The sequence below is a fragment of the Vulpes lagopus genome, chromosome 3 (genome assembly GCF_018345385.1).
Source record: "Vulpes lagopus strain Blue_001 chromosome 3, ASM1834538v1, whole genome shotgun sequence".
Taxonomy (NCBI): domain Eukaryota; kingdom Metazoa; phylum Chordata; class Mammalia; order Carnivora; family Canidae; genus Vulpes; species Vulpes lagopus.
Window position 1 is genome coordinate 46,693,330 of NC_054826.1, and position 17,399 is coordinate 46,710,728.

A 17,399-nucleotide genomic window follows, 5' to 3' on the forward strand; every position below is an offset into this window, starting at 1 on the left:
GACTACACTGCTTACTGGCCCCTCTCTAGCTAAACAAATACTAGAGTAGGATTCACACCTGAGCAGTTTCAGCCCAGAATCTGGCCTTAATCACACTCCTATGCTGTGAAAATTAAATGCAGACAAGGCCTGGGAAACACGTAGCACAGTGCCTGGCACACAGGAAGCAAAAATGTCAGCGCGCCTTCGCCACCGTCATTCTCTGCCCACAGGTCAGCGCTAGGCCCTCCTAGCTTCGCCTCCAGCATCTTTCCCGCAGGAGTCTTGCCTGGACTACAACTCCCAGGATGCAGCAGGCAGAGAAGCTGGCCAATCAGGTCGCAGAGTCCTGCTTTTCAGAGTCGGCTCCGCCCCACCTGCGGTCAGAGCTCTGGTGACCGTTGGCCGGTGGGTCCTCGCCGGGTTAGTTCGTGGGCCGGCCAAGGGTATTGGGTTTTAAATAATCCTCCTCAGGTTTTAGGGGAAGGCGAAGGCTGTTGAGATTTCCCAGCTGCCTCAGGTTGTAGGGTCAGCCTCCCAATGGGCGGGCTCCGCGCAGGCAGGCATCGGAGGGCGCCCCAAGGGCCGGGGGTCGTCCCAAGGGCCGGGGGTCACCGGGACCGCGGAGCGCGCTTTGCTTGGTCTCAGTCGGGTCTGGGAGCAGGAGGGCCGGCCGTGGGAACTTCGAGGCTGCCTTCAGTCCCCAAGCGGCCGTGGGGCGGGCCGGCGGCACCTGGGGCTCCAGACTGGTGTAGGTGCGGATGGGGAGGAGGGGTTGGCCTTCGGAAAAAGGCTGCAAAGGCCCCAAAGGCTGCAAAGGCCCCAAAGCTGCAGGGATGAGCCTCGCTGCCCAGGATGAGGGAACTGGGCCTCTGCCCTCCTGGCTGGAGGTCAGGGCTGGTTGCATTAGCGCCTTCTGTCCACAGTGGCGTGGGCTCCGGCTCCGCTGTTGGCTCAGGCCCCAGGCCTGCTGGCCGCTTGTCCCCTCTGGGAAATGCCATTGGACCCTGCCCCTCCTTTCCCTGAGCGACGGCCTCCCCGAGATCTCCAGGGAAGATCTGGACTTCTCGTCTCTGACTTCTCTCCAGCCCCGTGGGGTCGAGCCCCAGCCCAGCTCTGCCGTCGGACCCCACCTGTCCAAGGGCACTCCAGGGCGCTGCCCAAGCAGACCCGGGGTGGGACGGTCAACTTTCTTGGGCATTTCTCTGACCACTTAGTTTCTCCTTCCCTCTTGGATTTTTAATTACTGTTTTACAACCATTCCACATTTTTAAAGTTCTTTACTTCCACCTTCTCCACCCTCTTTTATCATATTTTCTCTCCCCCCTCAAACACAAATCATTTGATTTGCTATTCCAAACCAAGTAAGATAGCTACCATTCCCTTTTTGGCTTCTAGGCTATGGTAAGTGGATGCAAAATATATTTTATTCATTGGAAAACAAAATTTTTATTCCTTTGTAGTGGCTCTAAAGTGAGTGAAATAGGATAAATTCCTCCACTCAGGAGAAAGCAGAGGCAAGAAGTTGACTAAACGGTTAGTTTATTTTCATTATTTTGGACAAGCAGCCTGACACATAACTGTCCGCCTTTCAATTGCTGGAATTGTGTGTGCTAATTGTTTATCTATTTTTTCAAGTCATTTTGAGAGTTTGGAACGGCTAAGATTAGTTTCTAGTGAACCACCCGTTTATGTATTTCTACCTGAGACAACTGGTTAAAAAATATGTACTGTACATATAACATGGTAACCTGTTGGGATCCCTGGGTGGCGCAACAGTTTGGCTCCTGCCTTTGGCCCAGGGCGCGATCCTGGAGACCCAGGATCAAATACCACATCAGGCTCCCGGTGCATGGAGCCTGCTTCTCCCTCTGCCTATGTCTCTGCCTCTCTCTCTCTCTCTCTGACTATCATAAATAAAAATTAAAAAAAAACAAACAAACATGGTAACCTGTTGATTTACACATTTTAATTAACCAGAATTTTTAAAAAGTGTATTACTTTAATTCCCAAAGCTAAAATAAAAGTTAGTTTTCTTAGTTTATGAATTATAATTGAATCTTACTTTGAGTTTTACTATGTACTTAGAGTTTTATTGTGGATCCTCTCATTCAGAATAAGTTAGAATACAGTGTCTTACATAAAATTAAAGAAAGTTTTATAACTAATTATAAGGTAGTTTATAAGGGCTAAGGCTTTCTGAAAAGGGGATATCTGCATTTCCATTATAAGGGCCCCATTTTGTCTGATTTCATTAAAGAAGAAACGTATGAGTTCTAGTTGGAGGTGTCTTCTGTTTGAAAATATGAGCAAATTGATGCCTTATTACGTTAGAATTCTAACCATTATATTGACTTATTTCACAATTGTTTCAATTCTGAAATAATAGACTTTACTTTTAGAAATACTGAAAATTTAAGTATTTTAAAAGTGCATATAAATGCTTCTGATTTATACATTTTATTTCTCTTTTAAAATCAGATGTTTAAGAATAATGTTACTGACCATAAGCCTAATGTGGAAACCATAATTAAAAACATTAACACAATTTCTTTGGAGTTAAAGAAGATGAAAGGTAAGTATGGAATCCCTGAATTAAAATGTTGGCATGCCTTATTTTTAAAACAAACAATAGAGCAAAATTGTGCTTCTTCTGGGATATAACTGAATTTTGCCTACTAATTAGGATTTCTTTACTTCTTAAGAAATGTTGACTGTGTAATATGAACTAGATCTTTAAGGATGGATTATGTTTGAGAATTTTCCTGGAAGTTAGCAGACTTGAATTCCCATCCCTGACACTAACGAGCTTATGATGTTGTCTAACTAACCTCTTTAAATTTACTCTTCTTCCTTCCCTTCAATAAACTATTGCACAATGATGTCACATTCTGCAAAATTCAGTATCTCTATCCGTTAATTTTTACTAAGCCCCTAAGTTTCCTTCCAAATTAAAATTATATTTGTTTGATTCTGTGAGTTAAGGGTTCTTCATTTTAAACAGACTCCTAGAGTAGGATTAGACCTTACAGTTCATGATGTTTAATCATTCATCTCAGACATTCTGTTATTTTATCCCAGACACGCAAAATTTCTGTGATTGAATATTTCTAGGGATAATCTAACCCTGATCAAATATTTCCTCTGTTGGAGAACTCCAAATCTCACCCCTTAGCTTCTTCCTTTTTAGATGGTTCCTCCTTATGAACTAGCTGAAATCTGTTCCCATCTTCCTTTCACACACTGGTCTAGCTTCCTATGCAACTACACTGAATATGTAAGTACTCTTCTTATGACAGCCCTTGGATATTTGAAGATAGCCTCTCTGTCAGTTACAAGGAATTCAGCTACAAGTAACAAAATACCAACTTAATGTGGCTTATACAATAAGGAAATAAGAGATCCAAGGTAGGGCAGCCCCAGAAATAATTCAGAGTTTTAAAGGCTTCTGACTATACCAGGTTCCTTCCATTTTTCTGCTCTATTATATTCACTCTATTATCACTCTTATCACTCATAGTCATAACCAGCAGGTGTGGCCATCTACAGATGCTATAACTGCCTATGTTTCTATAGAAACATTTCCCCAGGTCCTTCTAGCACATTTTCCCTTTCCTTTCATAGCCAGATTTGCATCAAATGCAAATGCCTACACCAGCCACTGTCAAGGGGAATGGGACTGCCAAGACTAGTTTGGACTAGTCAGGACTTACTGCTGGAGATGGGGAAAGGATCATCTCAAATGGAATCAAGTTGTGCCACCAAGAAAAGGGGATAGATTGTTAGTTAGGCACCAAATAGTGAGTGCCTGTTATGTTTTTTCTACGTGTTCTTCCTAGGGTAACATTTCCCAGATTTTGATCAGTGAACCTGGCTGTCTCAAGAGATGTTAATAAGTGGTGTGCAGTAAGAATATATAGTCCATGTTATTATGGTCAAATAAATTTGGGAAGTGCTTTATGCCGTATATTTCTCTCAAAAATTTACAGGGATCCCTGGGTGGCGCAGCGGTTTGGCGCCTGCCTTTGGCCCAGGGCGTGATCCTGGAGACCCGGGATCGAATCCCATATCAGGCTCCAGGTGCATGGAGCCTGCTTCTCCCTCTGCCTGTGTCTCTGCCTCTCTCTCTCTCTCTGTGACTATCGTAAATAAATAAAAATTTTAAAAAAAAATTTACAGAACATATTAACAAAGGCTCTGAGGAATCTGATGTAAAAAAATCTGGTTATCTTTGCTTAATTCATCATCTCTCAAAACCAATCTCAACAATATAGCAAGAATTTCGATTCTAAAATGTGAATCTCCTGAAAACTCTTACTAACTCACTATTGACCCAGAATAAAGTCCAACAAACTTCCTAGAATGGACTATAAGACCTCTTGAGATCAAGCCTCTGCCTACCTCTCCAGTATCATCTTATCATTGTTTTATTCTTGCACATTGTGTGCTTCAGCCATACCGAACCATTTGCAAATCTACATATCTGCTCTCTATTCGTGTCTGTACCTTAACACATACATCTTCAGAAATGCCCACTGTGCAAACTCCACCTCCACCTAGCCAAGTTAACTGCTGCTTATTAGTCAAGGTTACTTACACTGGCAAAATTGTTAAGCATGTTATCTCTTGTACTGTTTCATATCATCTATCACATTGTGTTGTAATTGCATGTTTACTTACTTTTCCTATCCCTGCTCAACTGTAAGCTCCTTAAGGTTTTTCCTAGCACTTAAACGTAGTGCCTTGATATAAGAGGTTCTTGGAAATATTTACTAAATGAATAATTGGTGTCTGGATACTTGTGCTCATTTAAAACAGAGAAGCTTTAGATTTTTCTCAAACTGATTATCTAACTGTTCTAGCTTGGGGATTATTCTTTCATGAAGTAAAACAGAACTAGATATGATGGATGTGTTCCTGAGAAGCTGTGGGGTAAGTCAGGCAGTTAGGTTATAGGGATTCGTAGAGCTAGAGTAAGAGGGCAGACTTCTGATAAAATGATCAACACTCCTTTTAGCCACACTTCCTTCTCTCAATAATAATAGCTGACACATAGCATTTACCATAATCCAGATACTGTTCCAAGAGCTCTGTATAAATGGACTCAATTCTCATCACAACCTTGTGAGGTAGAAAATACTACCATTGGCATTTACAGATTACAGAAACAGATACAGAGAGGTTAACTAACTTCTCAAAAGTCACACAACTAGTCACTAGTAAACCTGAGATTTAAATTTAAAGTGATTTTAAAGAGACAAAAATGCACAAGATGAAAAGCTCTCAGAAAAAAAGTTAACGAAACATAAGGCAAATAGAAGAAAACAGAAAAGTCTGAACCCTAAAGTCCAAAAATTTGAGCTATGAGCTCACTGATTAGAGCCAATGAAGAATCAATACATGGTAGCACCAGAATCCTCTGGAAATGGGGGTAACGGTGGAGCTAAGAACAGGAAGGCTGGTTAAATGTTTAAGAAATTGTAGACTCCTAAAATTAATTAATTAATTAATTAATTAAACTTTAAAAAGGGGTGCCTGGGTGACTCGGTTAGGCATCCGACTCTTGATTTCTGCTCAGGTCAAGATCTTGGGGTCATGAGATCAAGCCCTGCACTGGATTCCATGCTGGGTATGGAGCCTTCTTGAGATTCCCTCTCTCTCCCTCTGCTCTGTGTCTCCCTCACCTCTCTCTCTCTCTCTCTAAAAAAAAAAAAAAAAAAGTTGTAGACCCCCTAAGTTCTCTTCTCTCTGAACTAGACAATGGTTCCTTTTCTGTGACAGTACACTTGAGTTTGATTCCCTGAGAGGATCTCTGGTCTGGAGCCACTAGTCATAAATTGAGGCAAAGAGTACTGTACTGAAAACAAAGATATTAAGACAAAGTTTTACAAACTGATTTACAAGACTCCCAGCTTTCTTTTCCCACTTGGCTATAAAACATTGGCAGCCAGACTTATACCCTCAAGCAGATTTTTATTTCAGGAATCTTATGAGCCTAAGAGAAAAAAATCTAAAGACACTGAGAGCAGAGGTTACCCCCAACAAAATGCCCACCCCCAATACAGGCTATCCCATAGGCACAGAGTTTTCAGTTGTCTTTAGTGCCCTGGTCTTAAATATGAGTAGATAGCTCTGGTGCAATAGATATTTGATGAAAGCATCTAATATGAAAAGCAGAGACAAAGTCAATACATGGATTCCATCAATGAGAGAGAAACAAATAATGAAGTGAGATGAAAGCTCCCAAGGAACTATCAATAGCTGAAGAGAAGTAAGAGATGATTCTATGTCCATGAAACAGGAATATGGTCCTCTGAAAAGTTTGGAGAAGGTAATTCTTGGAAATTAAAAGTAGGACAATAAAAATAAATTCTGCAAAGGGGATTTTAAAGATAAAATGCATTTTAAAGATAAAATGAAGACAATTCTCTAGAGTGCAAAAAAATAGAGGTGGATAGTTTTAGGGAGAAAAAAATTACAAGATCAGTCAAGGAAGTTCAACATTGGGACACCTGGGTGGCTCAGCGTGGTTGAGCTTCTGCCTTTGGCTCAGGACATGATTCCAGGATCTGGGATCAACTCCCACATCAGGCTCCCTGTGAGGAGCCTGCTTCTCCCTTTGCCTGTGCCTCTGCCTCTCTTTCTGTGTCTCTCAGGAGTAAATAAATAAAATCTTAAAAAAAAAAAAAAAAAAGGAAGTTCAACATTCAGTAAATAGGAGTGTTAGAAAGAAGGAACACAGACAATGCCTGGGGTGTGGAGTTTATTAAAGAACTAATCTGAGAAAAATTTAAAGAGCTGAAGGAGGGGAGTTCTATAATGTTAGAGCCATACATACCTGTGGTCTGATCAATAATCACTTAGGAGAAAACTAAGAATTAGAAATAGCTACTAAAAGTAATAATAGGGGCACCTGGCTGGCTCAGTTGGTAGAGCATACAACTCTTGAACTCCCACATTGGTGTAGGGATTACTTAAAAGTCTTTTTTTTTTCCAAAGATTTTATTTATTTTAGAGATAGAGTGCAAGCGACCGGAGAGGGAATGGGAGAAAGAGAATCTCAAGAAGACTGAGCCGAATGCAGAAGCCTGCACAGTGCTCAATCCCAGAATCCTGAGATCTTGACCTGAGCTGAAATCAGTAGACACTCAACTGACTTTTTTTTAAAGACTGGGTGCCACCCAGGCACCCCCAAAAGTAGTCTTTTAAAAAAAAGTAATAATAGTTGTCTATGATGTATGTTCTCCAAGATAGTATCTTCTATTACTTTGTTTTACACAGAGCTCTCCCAGTTGCTGCTTTGTGACCTTACTCTACATTTTAATCATCCTGTGAAGACAGATGACTTAAAGGATCCAGAAGGAAAAACCCCCCTCTTTGAAGAGTCTGCAATATCAGATGTGTCCCTTGCCTCTAATAGTTTTTCTATCTGATTTCTTTTTGTTTGTTGTGAATTTATAACTATTTATTGTGGAATTAACATGTATCTGAGAGAATTGAGTTTACTAATATATTTAATATGATAAACAAAATAAAAATAGGATGAGTTGTAAATAATCATTTAATATTATTGAAACTTGTTTTATTGTTTCAAAGAATGGCTAATTCATTTCACTAGTGGCAAGAATATGACATAGGAAATTGACCATGGGGACATTGCTTATCCTTTGTGCTTCAATTTGGCTCAGATTGAAAGAGTTAACCAAATTATAAATGGATGGCATGAGTTTGAATCAGATCTCTCCTTGTAACAAGTACCGAAAAACTCAAGCTAGCTGAAGCATTTATTGGGTCATGTGACTTGGAAGTCCATGGTTGAAATAGATGTCAGGGACTCTACTAATTTATCCTATGTCTCTAACCTGGTTCTATTTCTGTGCATTGATTTTATCTTCTGTTATAGACTGGTTTCCTGCCTATGGCAAGTTGAGGAGGGTAGAGACATGGTATCTGACATGATTCACTACCAAATAGCTGCTTTGAAATCTGTTACCTCCTTCATTTTAGAAATTTTAAAATTTTAAATTAAGATAATGTAACCTAAACCAAGACACAAGGTCAGCTCAGTGTCTGCTGTCCTCACCACTCAAGTCAGTGTTTAACACAGATTAGGCACTAAATAAATGGTTGTTGACATCCTGTTGCATAAGCATGTAAATGAATGAAGATTTTTCAACTTTAGAACTCTCTAGCTCTGGACCCTAGAGAACTCCCAGTTTGTAAAGATGAAGCTTGATGAAACATTATTATCATCATTGGTTAAAAGTCTCCACATACCTTAGCAAGTTATCAGTTTTAACCAGGTAACTTCTAAGCTCCCTTCTGATGTTCTATTAATAAACTTATGAAAATGAAGATGCAAGATATTTTTGGCCACTCAGAAAACTTGCAGATTAACTAGAGAAGCCAAAAATTTTTGTCATTAATAAAATTTGTGGAATAATAACAAAGCCCCAAAGGGGAAAACTTGAAGAACAACCAAATGCCTGGTTTTGTTGTGCTGAACACCTACTACTGTCTGCTAAGTAGGATGAGTAAGCTGAAGGAAAGAGCTGTATTGCTTCAAAGGATTTATAAAGCCATTTTAGGAATGACAATGAGAAGGGCTTTATGGTAGAGTTGTCAGGGGATAAAAGAGATAGAAGAAAGGCATCTAATAGGAAAGTCTGATCACATTTTTCTATGTATATGCATTGCTCTTTCATCTTTGCTGGAAGACTTGGATAAAATCAACATCACTTGGAAATGCTTTTGGAGTCGTGGGAGTTGCAGGGGAGGTGGAATGTGGGTGTTGGGATGTGATGAACTTACATCCAGCTATATTTGACACCAAAGCCTCATCTCTAAATTTAAAATGATTACTTGTGGTATTTACAGCTTAAATTTGCTTTAAAACAAAAATATAATAGGATGGACTAAACAAAGTCAATAGTTATAAGCACAAAAGTAAAGCAAAAAGCAAATTAATTTTAATCCTAGGAAATTATCGCATTATGCATTTATCTTTTCATAAAAAAGTACACAAATATGCCCCCGCAAAAACAAAAGAAACAAATAAGAAAGGATGAACTAGTTTTAAGCCTCTTAAATTATTGCTGCCAAGAAAGTGAATTTTAGAAATTTTCAAATCATATATATAAAATTGATGATTGCCTCTGACTAACAACAAAGGTTTAGCTATTAAAAAATCAGTTTTATGTGATATCAAAAACTATTACTGTTTCAGTGTTTTTAATCTTGCCTCAAATTATTTCTGTAGCTATGTAAACTACTGTACTTTGAAATGAGTATTTCAAAATACACATTTTTTAAATGAATCATTACAGTGCACTACTAGACTTCAAGTGTGAACAGTATTACTCATGCTTACAAACATTGAAGAAGAATAAATAAATTATGATATATTTGACAGTCTTCATTTCAAACACTTTTTTATATGAAAGGTCAAAACCTTGTGTTCATGTTGAGGAGTTTGATTCAGTACTAAGTGTTTGTCCGTTCACCAAGGTTGATTGATCTTCCCATGCTGGCAACAGAGGCAGGAGCAAGGTTCATTTGCTTGCCTAACTCGCTAGGGATAACCTGCAGAATGTGTTAATGTGCACTGGTATCTGGAGCCTCGGTTTTTCCCATCAATGAGCAGGAGTGGCATTTTCCTGAAGTAGTCTATAATATCTGACACAGACAAAAAGTCCTGAAAAATTCAAAATGAGATAAATCAACATTGAGATGAGTAGCATGAATTTAACCCTCAGGTTTTTTTTTTTTTTTACCTGCATTATATCCTACCTCTACAAGTTATGAGGATGGTAAGAAAAAATATTTAATATTTCGCAAATATTTTAATGATTTCTGTTGTAGAATTTTGAAAAAATAATTCAGCAACAGCAACAAATTATGGATAAAGACTATATATATATATGTGTGTTTGTGTGTGTGTGTGTGTGTGTATTTGCCTTAGGATTACTCTGTGTTTTATATTTTGGTTTCTGTATCCCTACTTCACTCTTAGTCACTAATAGTGTGAGGAGGTATAAGGAATCAGGAAGTCAGTGTCCCAGTGTCTAGAGCTGATATCCATAGCATTGCACAATGGTTCCCTCATGATCTCTCTGCTGTGTCTTCAGTGCCACCTGACATTCACAAAGTCTCTGCAGCCAAGTCTTTGCAACCATTGCCTTCATCATCTTATCCCTAATGGCCAGACTGGAAAAAAAAATGCATCCTTCTAGACATAGATCAAAATCACATAGGTATCCCAGGAAGGATTATGCACTTCCTCCAAAACTACACTGCTGGCGCCTCTTTCAAGGGCAGCTGCAATGTATGGTTTCTACCTATGTTTCTCTACACCAGACCAACAGAAGTTCTAGAGGGCAGACATCTCTGTCTCTATAGCAGCTTTGCAGCTCTATCCACACTGAACCAGAGATTGAAACATCTGATCAGAATCATGTGAGGTTTTTTCCTGTTCATTGACATAATCATAACTTAAAAATATTTGGAGTGAAGTAGAAATTAAGAGTTATCTGGTTTTCATTCTGGAAATGTTTGATTCAGCTGATCTTCCTCCTGGAACTTTGAACTTAAAAAATATGTTTGGAGCCTAAGTTTAGCTGTTAGTTTCCTTTGCAAAAGCAGCTTTTTTGATTGCCATCCAAAAAGTAATTAGCATAAACTTGGCTAAACAGAGGAAAATTTCCCTGGCAGATTGGCCACCTTCATTGGCCAAACCTCTTTTTTAAGTGAAAAAGGACTCAAGTATTTAAATAATCACCACAACAAGAATTCTGGGTTTGGTTTTGTTTCTTTACCCTTTTCTAAATGTCAATACAGCCTTATAAGTACACTTCAATCTTACATTAAAATTATGTTACAGAGGTGAATGAATGAAATGACTTACCTTTGACACTATCAGTTTTTAAATTCAAATATTAATTTTTTTAATTTATAAGTTATATGTGTGATTTTAGACTATTTGGAATAAAAGATATAAGAAAGACTCCATGGCACAGGTAGCTACTGTCATTTTGTTTTATTTCCTTCCAGTAAAGGAAGGACTTCACCAATGAAATTTAACTCTAACAGTGCCATACAGTATTGATCCCCAAAGAATATTACAGTAAGGTTCCATATTGACAGGTATGTGAAATGGCATAAACAGAGGATTTGAGGAAATTTTGCAACTGAAATTTCTTACCTCTTTCCCCCGGAGTCCAGTTCCCAACAAGTAAACTTGGCTTTCCTCTTGATAACGGATCTGGATGTTATAAACTTTATCCTTATACAACACCATGAGGACATACGGATTAGTTACTGTTTTTTTAGAGCTGTCTCTAACCAGAAAAGTGCCATCCTAAAAGAATAAATTCATGTTATTATGTAAGCAGCAAATGTCAATACTTCCTTTTTAATTTTTTTTAAACCTATTTATTTTAGAGAGAGAAAGCACATGAGCGTGCATGCATGAGTAAGGGGAGGAGCAGAGGGAGAAGCAGAGAGAATCCTCAAGCGGACTCCCTGCTGATCACAGAGTCCAAAACAGGGCTCATCCCAGGACCCTGAGATCATGACCAGAGCTGAAATCAAGAGTGGGCATAACTGACTGAGCCACCCAGGTGCCCCAGTAAATATCACCGTCTGTGTTGCCTGTAAGAGCAGTAGACAAGCCTCTAAAGATCTGGAAACGTAACCAGTTGACAAGTCAGTGAACATTTAGTTCCCTGAACGGTTACAGTCCCATGTGCCATGGATTTGGTTGTCAAGAGGCAGCAAAGATTGTATTAGAGAAATTTCCAAATTTCAGAGACCTCTTTGAAGTCCCTTGATGAAAGATACATCCTTTTTTTAGTAGTAATAAGACAAATAATAAGTGGTTGAGTGGATAAAGGGCCAGACAAAATAAGGACTTTATTGGTTAACTAAATATCTGTTTTCCTACTCCTGGGAGCTAATTCCCTAATCCTTTCTTTACATAGCCAAAGTCAGAAAACACACAAATGCCTATGAAATTCATCCATTTAAAAACCTCGTGATCTCCATGTAAAACATTCATCATTAAACACCTGACCAAAAACAAAACAAAACAAAAAAATCCAAAAAAATAAAAAAAACACCTGACCATAAATAAATGTGGACCATCTTGCATTCTTAACCATTTTTTTCTGTTTACTAAAATAGTGTCATAATTTGTCCTGTACTTTAAAATGTTATTCCATAAATTATTGCTATATAATATTGATATTACAAAGATCTAATATTAAAATAGGATTAATTAGTAAGGCAGCTTTAAACTACTCCCTCGTTTGTGTATTAAATCATTATGGTTTTAAATAGCCATCAATCTGCAATAATGGCTTTCCTTTGTTCTTTTTATTTCAATTGAGTAAATTCCATTCAGAGCATCTTCTATTCAACAAATATAACTGTGGACCCATTCGCAGTCAGAATTTAGAATTTAGAGTTTTGAAGACTCCCAGAACCCACACAAAACACCTAATCCCTCCAGGTGAAACCCAGGAATCAGAATTTTTAAGATCCCCAGGTGATTTAAATGTGCATCTAAGATTGAGAACTATTCTTGTAGACTCAAGACTTGAGAGATTAAGGATCTTTGTTTTTCTTTCTCTGATGTATAGATTTAAGGTTATGGTTCTTACCAGACCACAGGAGATCTGGTTAAACTAGAAATTTCTAGGGGAAAGGGCATGAAGTTTCTGCTGTCTCTCTCCATATGGACCCCTTCACATCAATGTAGATGACAATTGCGTATTAAAAATGAAGATGGAACCAGTAAGATGTTCAAAGTTTGGGGGAAAGAGTCTCCTTTTGATAAGGCTATGCTTCCTATGACAAGACAGACCTTTTTAGTTAATATTCTGCCAACTGAATGACTGCCTTAACTTAGATTTTTCCCAGATCCTAGGAATCATTGCTATGGATGCTGGTAGGTATAAAGCTGTCACTAATGGGTCCCCCTAGTATAACAGCATGAATATCACCTAGCAGAATTCCTAGCCCATAAGTGGTCCTCAATAAAAGCCAGTTCCCTTTTTCTCCTTCCATCAATATTTATAACTACTTAAAAATAAACTTTAGCACAGTACCTGGTTTATCTTTCTAAGAGCAGCTTCTGCCTCTGGTCGGGTAATATAAGAAACGTACCACTCCTCATTTAATGAATTCTGAAAATGTAAATTTTTAAAAACTGAATAAATTTTGCGGTTACATATGTAAGTGAAAAGAAGTCTCCAAGTAATCATTTTCATAAATCACCACCTCAATTCCATGAGCTCTGAAATGTTTGTTTTCTTAATTTGAATATAGAATCACTTAGGTGAGGTTAAATAGAGGATATTTTGCATGAAATACTTTTTATCATGACACTGGTTGCAAAGGTAGTTGTGAATAAGCATTCCATATATAATAGAAGTTTTAATCAGGGAAGATACGGGTATAATAATTTCTTCAGTTTAGTATGATATACTTAATGAAAAATCTGGGCTAGTGAGCAGTTAAGTGGCTTATTCAAGGTCATAAGCTAGAAAACAAATGAAAAATAGGATTATTTTTCTCATTGTTAAAAACAAAACACATATTTGCTACTGGAAAAACATTAAGGAAAAAGAACATATTTTTCATCTGGATCCTCCCCTTTAGTTTTTTTTACTAAAAAAAATTAAAAGTAATTTAAAATGATAAAAATACAAAAGAGTATCAAATGGGAGATTCTGGTTATTTTCTGGGAAAAAAAGAAAATAAAAACATATGCTTTATTACCTCTTCTTCCCCTGGAGACAGTGATCGAGGTTTGTTTGGAACTGGCAAGGAAAAGTTTCTTCCTTCAGCTCTAGGAGGTGGTCTGTTGCCAAGGCCTTCAAAAATATAGTATTTTGAAAGTTAACTTGCTGTAAGCTATTCTTCATTTCTGTCATCACACATTTCTCCCCTAAAATGCCCTTGCAATTGTTCCCAGCAATTAACATTTTAAGAAGCCATAGCTTCAAAAATAATTTTCACCTGTTCAAAACCACAAGGGCTGTTGACTGTTCAGGCATCATTCTATAACCATGTCAGTGAAATTCTGAGAACAGTTCCACGAATTTGAGTGATTTCTTAAATGTGCATGGTACATAACATAATTAGTCCATTAATGAAAAAGTCACAGTAGTTTTAATGTGATCACCAAAAAGAAAATTCAGGGGACTGATTTTTCACAGACTCCAGCACACCCAGAATGGATTCCCAACCACTGATATTGTGACAGTGTAGTAATTAAAGACAATTATATCCTCATTTGTTGACACAATAAGAAATGTTAAATCACCCAAGACAAGATGAAATTACCTGGAAAATATTGTTAGCTTCAGGAATCAGAGTTTGCTACCCACTCTTCCTAACTGAATGTTCTAAAGAGGTAGAAATCTTCAACCCTCACAGAAGATGCTGCCAACTACCTAATCAATCAGGAAGTCTGTGAGGTATCTGTAAATTACCCAGCATTTGTGTCTCAGCTTCCCTAACACCTCATTGTCTTTATAGTTCCCTGAAACTTTCTGAGGATGTGTTTCCTGATCTCAGCAAAGGTTTGATTGTGTGGAATTGTAATCGCCAAGGCTGTTTTCTATATGCCAGAACAGCTATTAAGAACTGAAAAATTCTGTGAGCCGCATGTTCTTTGAATTATTCATGTGTCATCCATTCATTTATTCAACAAATATTTATTCAGCACTACTCTGCCCAGGCCTTGAGTGAAAAGGCACCCCTGTATCCTACCTTTAATCCTCACAGCAACACCACAAGATGTTTATTCTCTTCTTTTGAGTATGAGGAAGCAGTGGCTCAGAGAGCCTGAACAAATCACACCAATCATGGGATCTTAGTGGCAGGGTCAGGACTTGAACCAGTGATTCCCAAACAATATTCTACATAAATAAGAATCCTGGGGGCAGAGGGTGGGGGGAGTAAGGGGGAGGATGAAATTCAAATCACCCAATCTGCATTTAGCAAGTATTGCAGGCGGTTCTGCAGCAGGATTGTTCCTCCATCTACAATATGCTATAAGTGTCACACTGCCTGCCCAAGCCACTGAGCCAGGAGAATAACCTGGGAAAGGCTGAGGTCTTCTGAGCCATGCTAGCAGGAGTCTTCACCATGGCATTCCCTGCTTCTTAATAAGCAGATCAGACTGCCTGAACTGTTGATCTTCCTTCTTAAGACTCCCAAGGCCTAAGAAGATTTTTCCTATCCCTACCTTTGCAGTCCAACATGCCAGGCACTTTTATACTGTTTCTTCAATGAAAGAAACCTAACCCTACAGTTAACTGAAGTAGAAACAAGGCCTATATTGCATGGCTACTTTGGAGTTGGATTATTCTCTTTCTGCTTCTGCACCTGCAGGCCAGCACCATGAAGTCACATTTGCAACAGGCAATATACTACTTTTTACTGCAGTCACACACCATCCTTATTATTGAGATCCTCAGGGTAGCTGGGGTGGACTTTTTGGATAACCTACAGAACAGCTTTTATCTTCCTAATATGGGAGCAGCCAAAGGAGAAGACTGAGGAACAGGTGTCCTGCCTATCTTAGGGGAAAAAAGATCAATTTTGATTAAGGTAAGCATTCCCCACCAAAATTAACCAACTATTTATATCAATAATCTCTGCTACCAACTCATAAAACTGGGGGTCTGTGGAACTTACTTTGGGAGACACTGCTATAAGTGAAGTATTGGAAGCCTAGATGCCTGTAGAAGCCAGGCAAATAACACAATGTGAATTCACAAAACACAGTGAGTTGTGGACACTGTGGAAAATTGAGGGGTGTAGGGGCAACTGTGGAAAGCACTATACCCTCAAATGCTTAGGAAACATTGAAGACATAATGGATTTTATTGGTATAAGCAATAGGGTCTTGCACATCTATGGGACAATATATTCAACTAAATGTAATGGATGTGCTCAAAAAAAAAATATTGACTCTTGAGTCATAATTGAAGTCCTAACATACTTTTCTATTTATAATACACACTGGTATTCTTGCATGTGTACTATGTCCAAAATAGTTGTTTTGTTCCTTATAGCATTTAAAAAAATTTTTAAGTAAACATTTAAAAATCAGGTACTTTATATTAAAAGCCATATTCCCATTTTTTTTCCTGAAAAAAAAAACAAAAAACAAAAAATCTGGCATCACTAAGGCCAGTTTCCTGGCATGAGAAAAATCTATTTACTAGAGTTGGGTAACTTTCCACACTCATTCAACACTCAGTCATTCAATAAACATTTAAAAAAGTGCCTACCATGTGCCAATCACTGGCAAGTCTCTAAGGCTAAAAGATAAACACAGTCTAGTCTTACCTTGTAGGCCTTTGCTGCTACTCAAAGTGGTCCATGGACCAGCAGGATCAGCATCACATGCGAACTTGCCAGAAATGCAGACTCTCACATCCTACCCCAGACCCACTGAATTAGAATCTGCATTTTAACACAATTTCCAGGTGATCTGTATTCATATTAAAGTTTGAGAGCACTCTCAGCAATATTTATCATGGATGCCCAGAGAAGGTATTATTAAAAATGCAGGTCCTCATCCAGACTTACTGAATCAGAATCTTGGAGGGTTGGGTTCTCTTAATCTGTATTTTAAACATGTTCCTCAACCTGCAACTCAAGGATGGATTCATCATAGAAACTTAAAACTACAGAGAAAGTCAAGCACTTTCCTGAGCACCATATAAAAATAGCAGGGAGGAAAAGCTCTATACGGGATAATTAATGCCAAAGCCAGCTTCCTGAGGCCAGAGGTGTGTGTGTGTGAGTGTGCATGTGTGTGTGTGTGTGTCTTATGTACATCCCAGCATTCCATCAGTCCTTGGCACATGGCAGAAACTGAATTAAGTATTGAATAAGAAAACATATTTTCTGGCTTTTAGGAAATAACCAAACCTTTGCCAAAAAGCTTTGTGACAATTGGGGATCCGGTCATTGAAGCATGTTACCTGGAGAAAGTCACTAGAGCCCAGAGTACAAACCTTGAGAGAAGTATGGTGGCAGGGAGGCACTCTGTGGGAAACCACTGTTACTGCAGAGACACAGAAAGAACAGATGTAAGTTGGGTTGAGCTAAAGAGGCTGATGGGGAAGCTGGGTCAGGGAAACCCACTGGAATGCCACTTCATTTGTGTCTACTAACACCCCTCCCTGAAGCCATGGCTGCTGAGCAAAGAGGAGGGCTGATGGGGCACGCCTCACCACTGCCCCAAGGTGGCCTACCCCAAATGCTAATAGACTTTGCAAGCCAAAACCATGAAAACCTGAAAAGGGTATTTGAAGGTTATTTTTAAAAATAAGGCCTTTAAGGCCTTTGAATTTGGAGAACGGCAGATGTCTCTGAGGAGAGGACTTCACTTTTGGTTA

General features: G+C 38.7%; 2 protein-coding genes across 3 annotated transcripts in view; one reads left to right on the forward strand and one right to left on the reverse strand.

Moving 5' to 3' along the window:
- Window positions 1–310: 310 nt before the first annotated feature.
- On the forward strand, window positions 311–7,511 carry C3H5orf58 (chromosome 3 C5orf58 homolog). Of its 2 annotated transcripts, none has more exons than XM_041750395.1 (4): window positions 311–387; window positions 1,443–1,515; window positions 2,461–2,554; window positions 7,261–7,511. In XM_041750395.1, exons 3-4 carry the CDS (start codon window positions 2,461–2,463, stop codon window positions 7,410–7,412), a joined length of 246 nt encoding a protein of 81 aa, XP_041606329.1. In that variant the 5' UTR covers window positions 311–387; window positions 1,443–1,515; the 3' UTR covers window positions 7,413–7,511. The 2 variants fall into 2 exon arrangements, with proteins under 2 accessions (XP_041606329.1, XP_041606328.1); XM_041750394.1 differs by having other exon boundaries at window positions 385–402.
- A 1,102-nt stretch (window positions 7,512–8,613) lies between these two features.
- The window catches only part of LCP2 (lymphocyte cytosolic protein 2), a 45,200-nt gene continuing 36,414 nt past the window's right edge, over window positions 8,614–17,399 (reverse strand). Inside the window, exons 17-21 of the mRNA XM_041750393.1 lie at window positions 17,016–17,065; window positions 13,759–13,853; window positions 13,086–13,163; window positions 11,180–11,335; window positions 8,614–9,673 (exon numbers count right to left, since the gene is read on the reverse strand). Of these exons, the coding sequence (XP_041606327.1) occupies window positions 9,551–9,673; window positions 11,180–11,335; window positions 13,086–13,163; window positions 13,759–13,853; window positions 17,016–17,065 (502 nt within the window). The 3' untranslated portion in view covers window positions 8,614–9,550. The remainder of the gene's footprint in view (window positions 9,674–11,179; window positions 11,336–13,085; window positions 13,164–13,758; window positions 13,854–17,015; window positions 17,066–17,399) is intronic.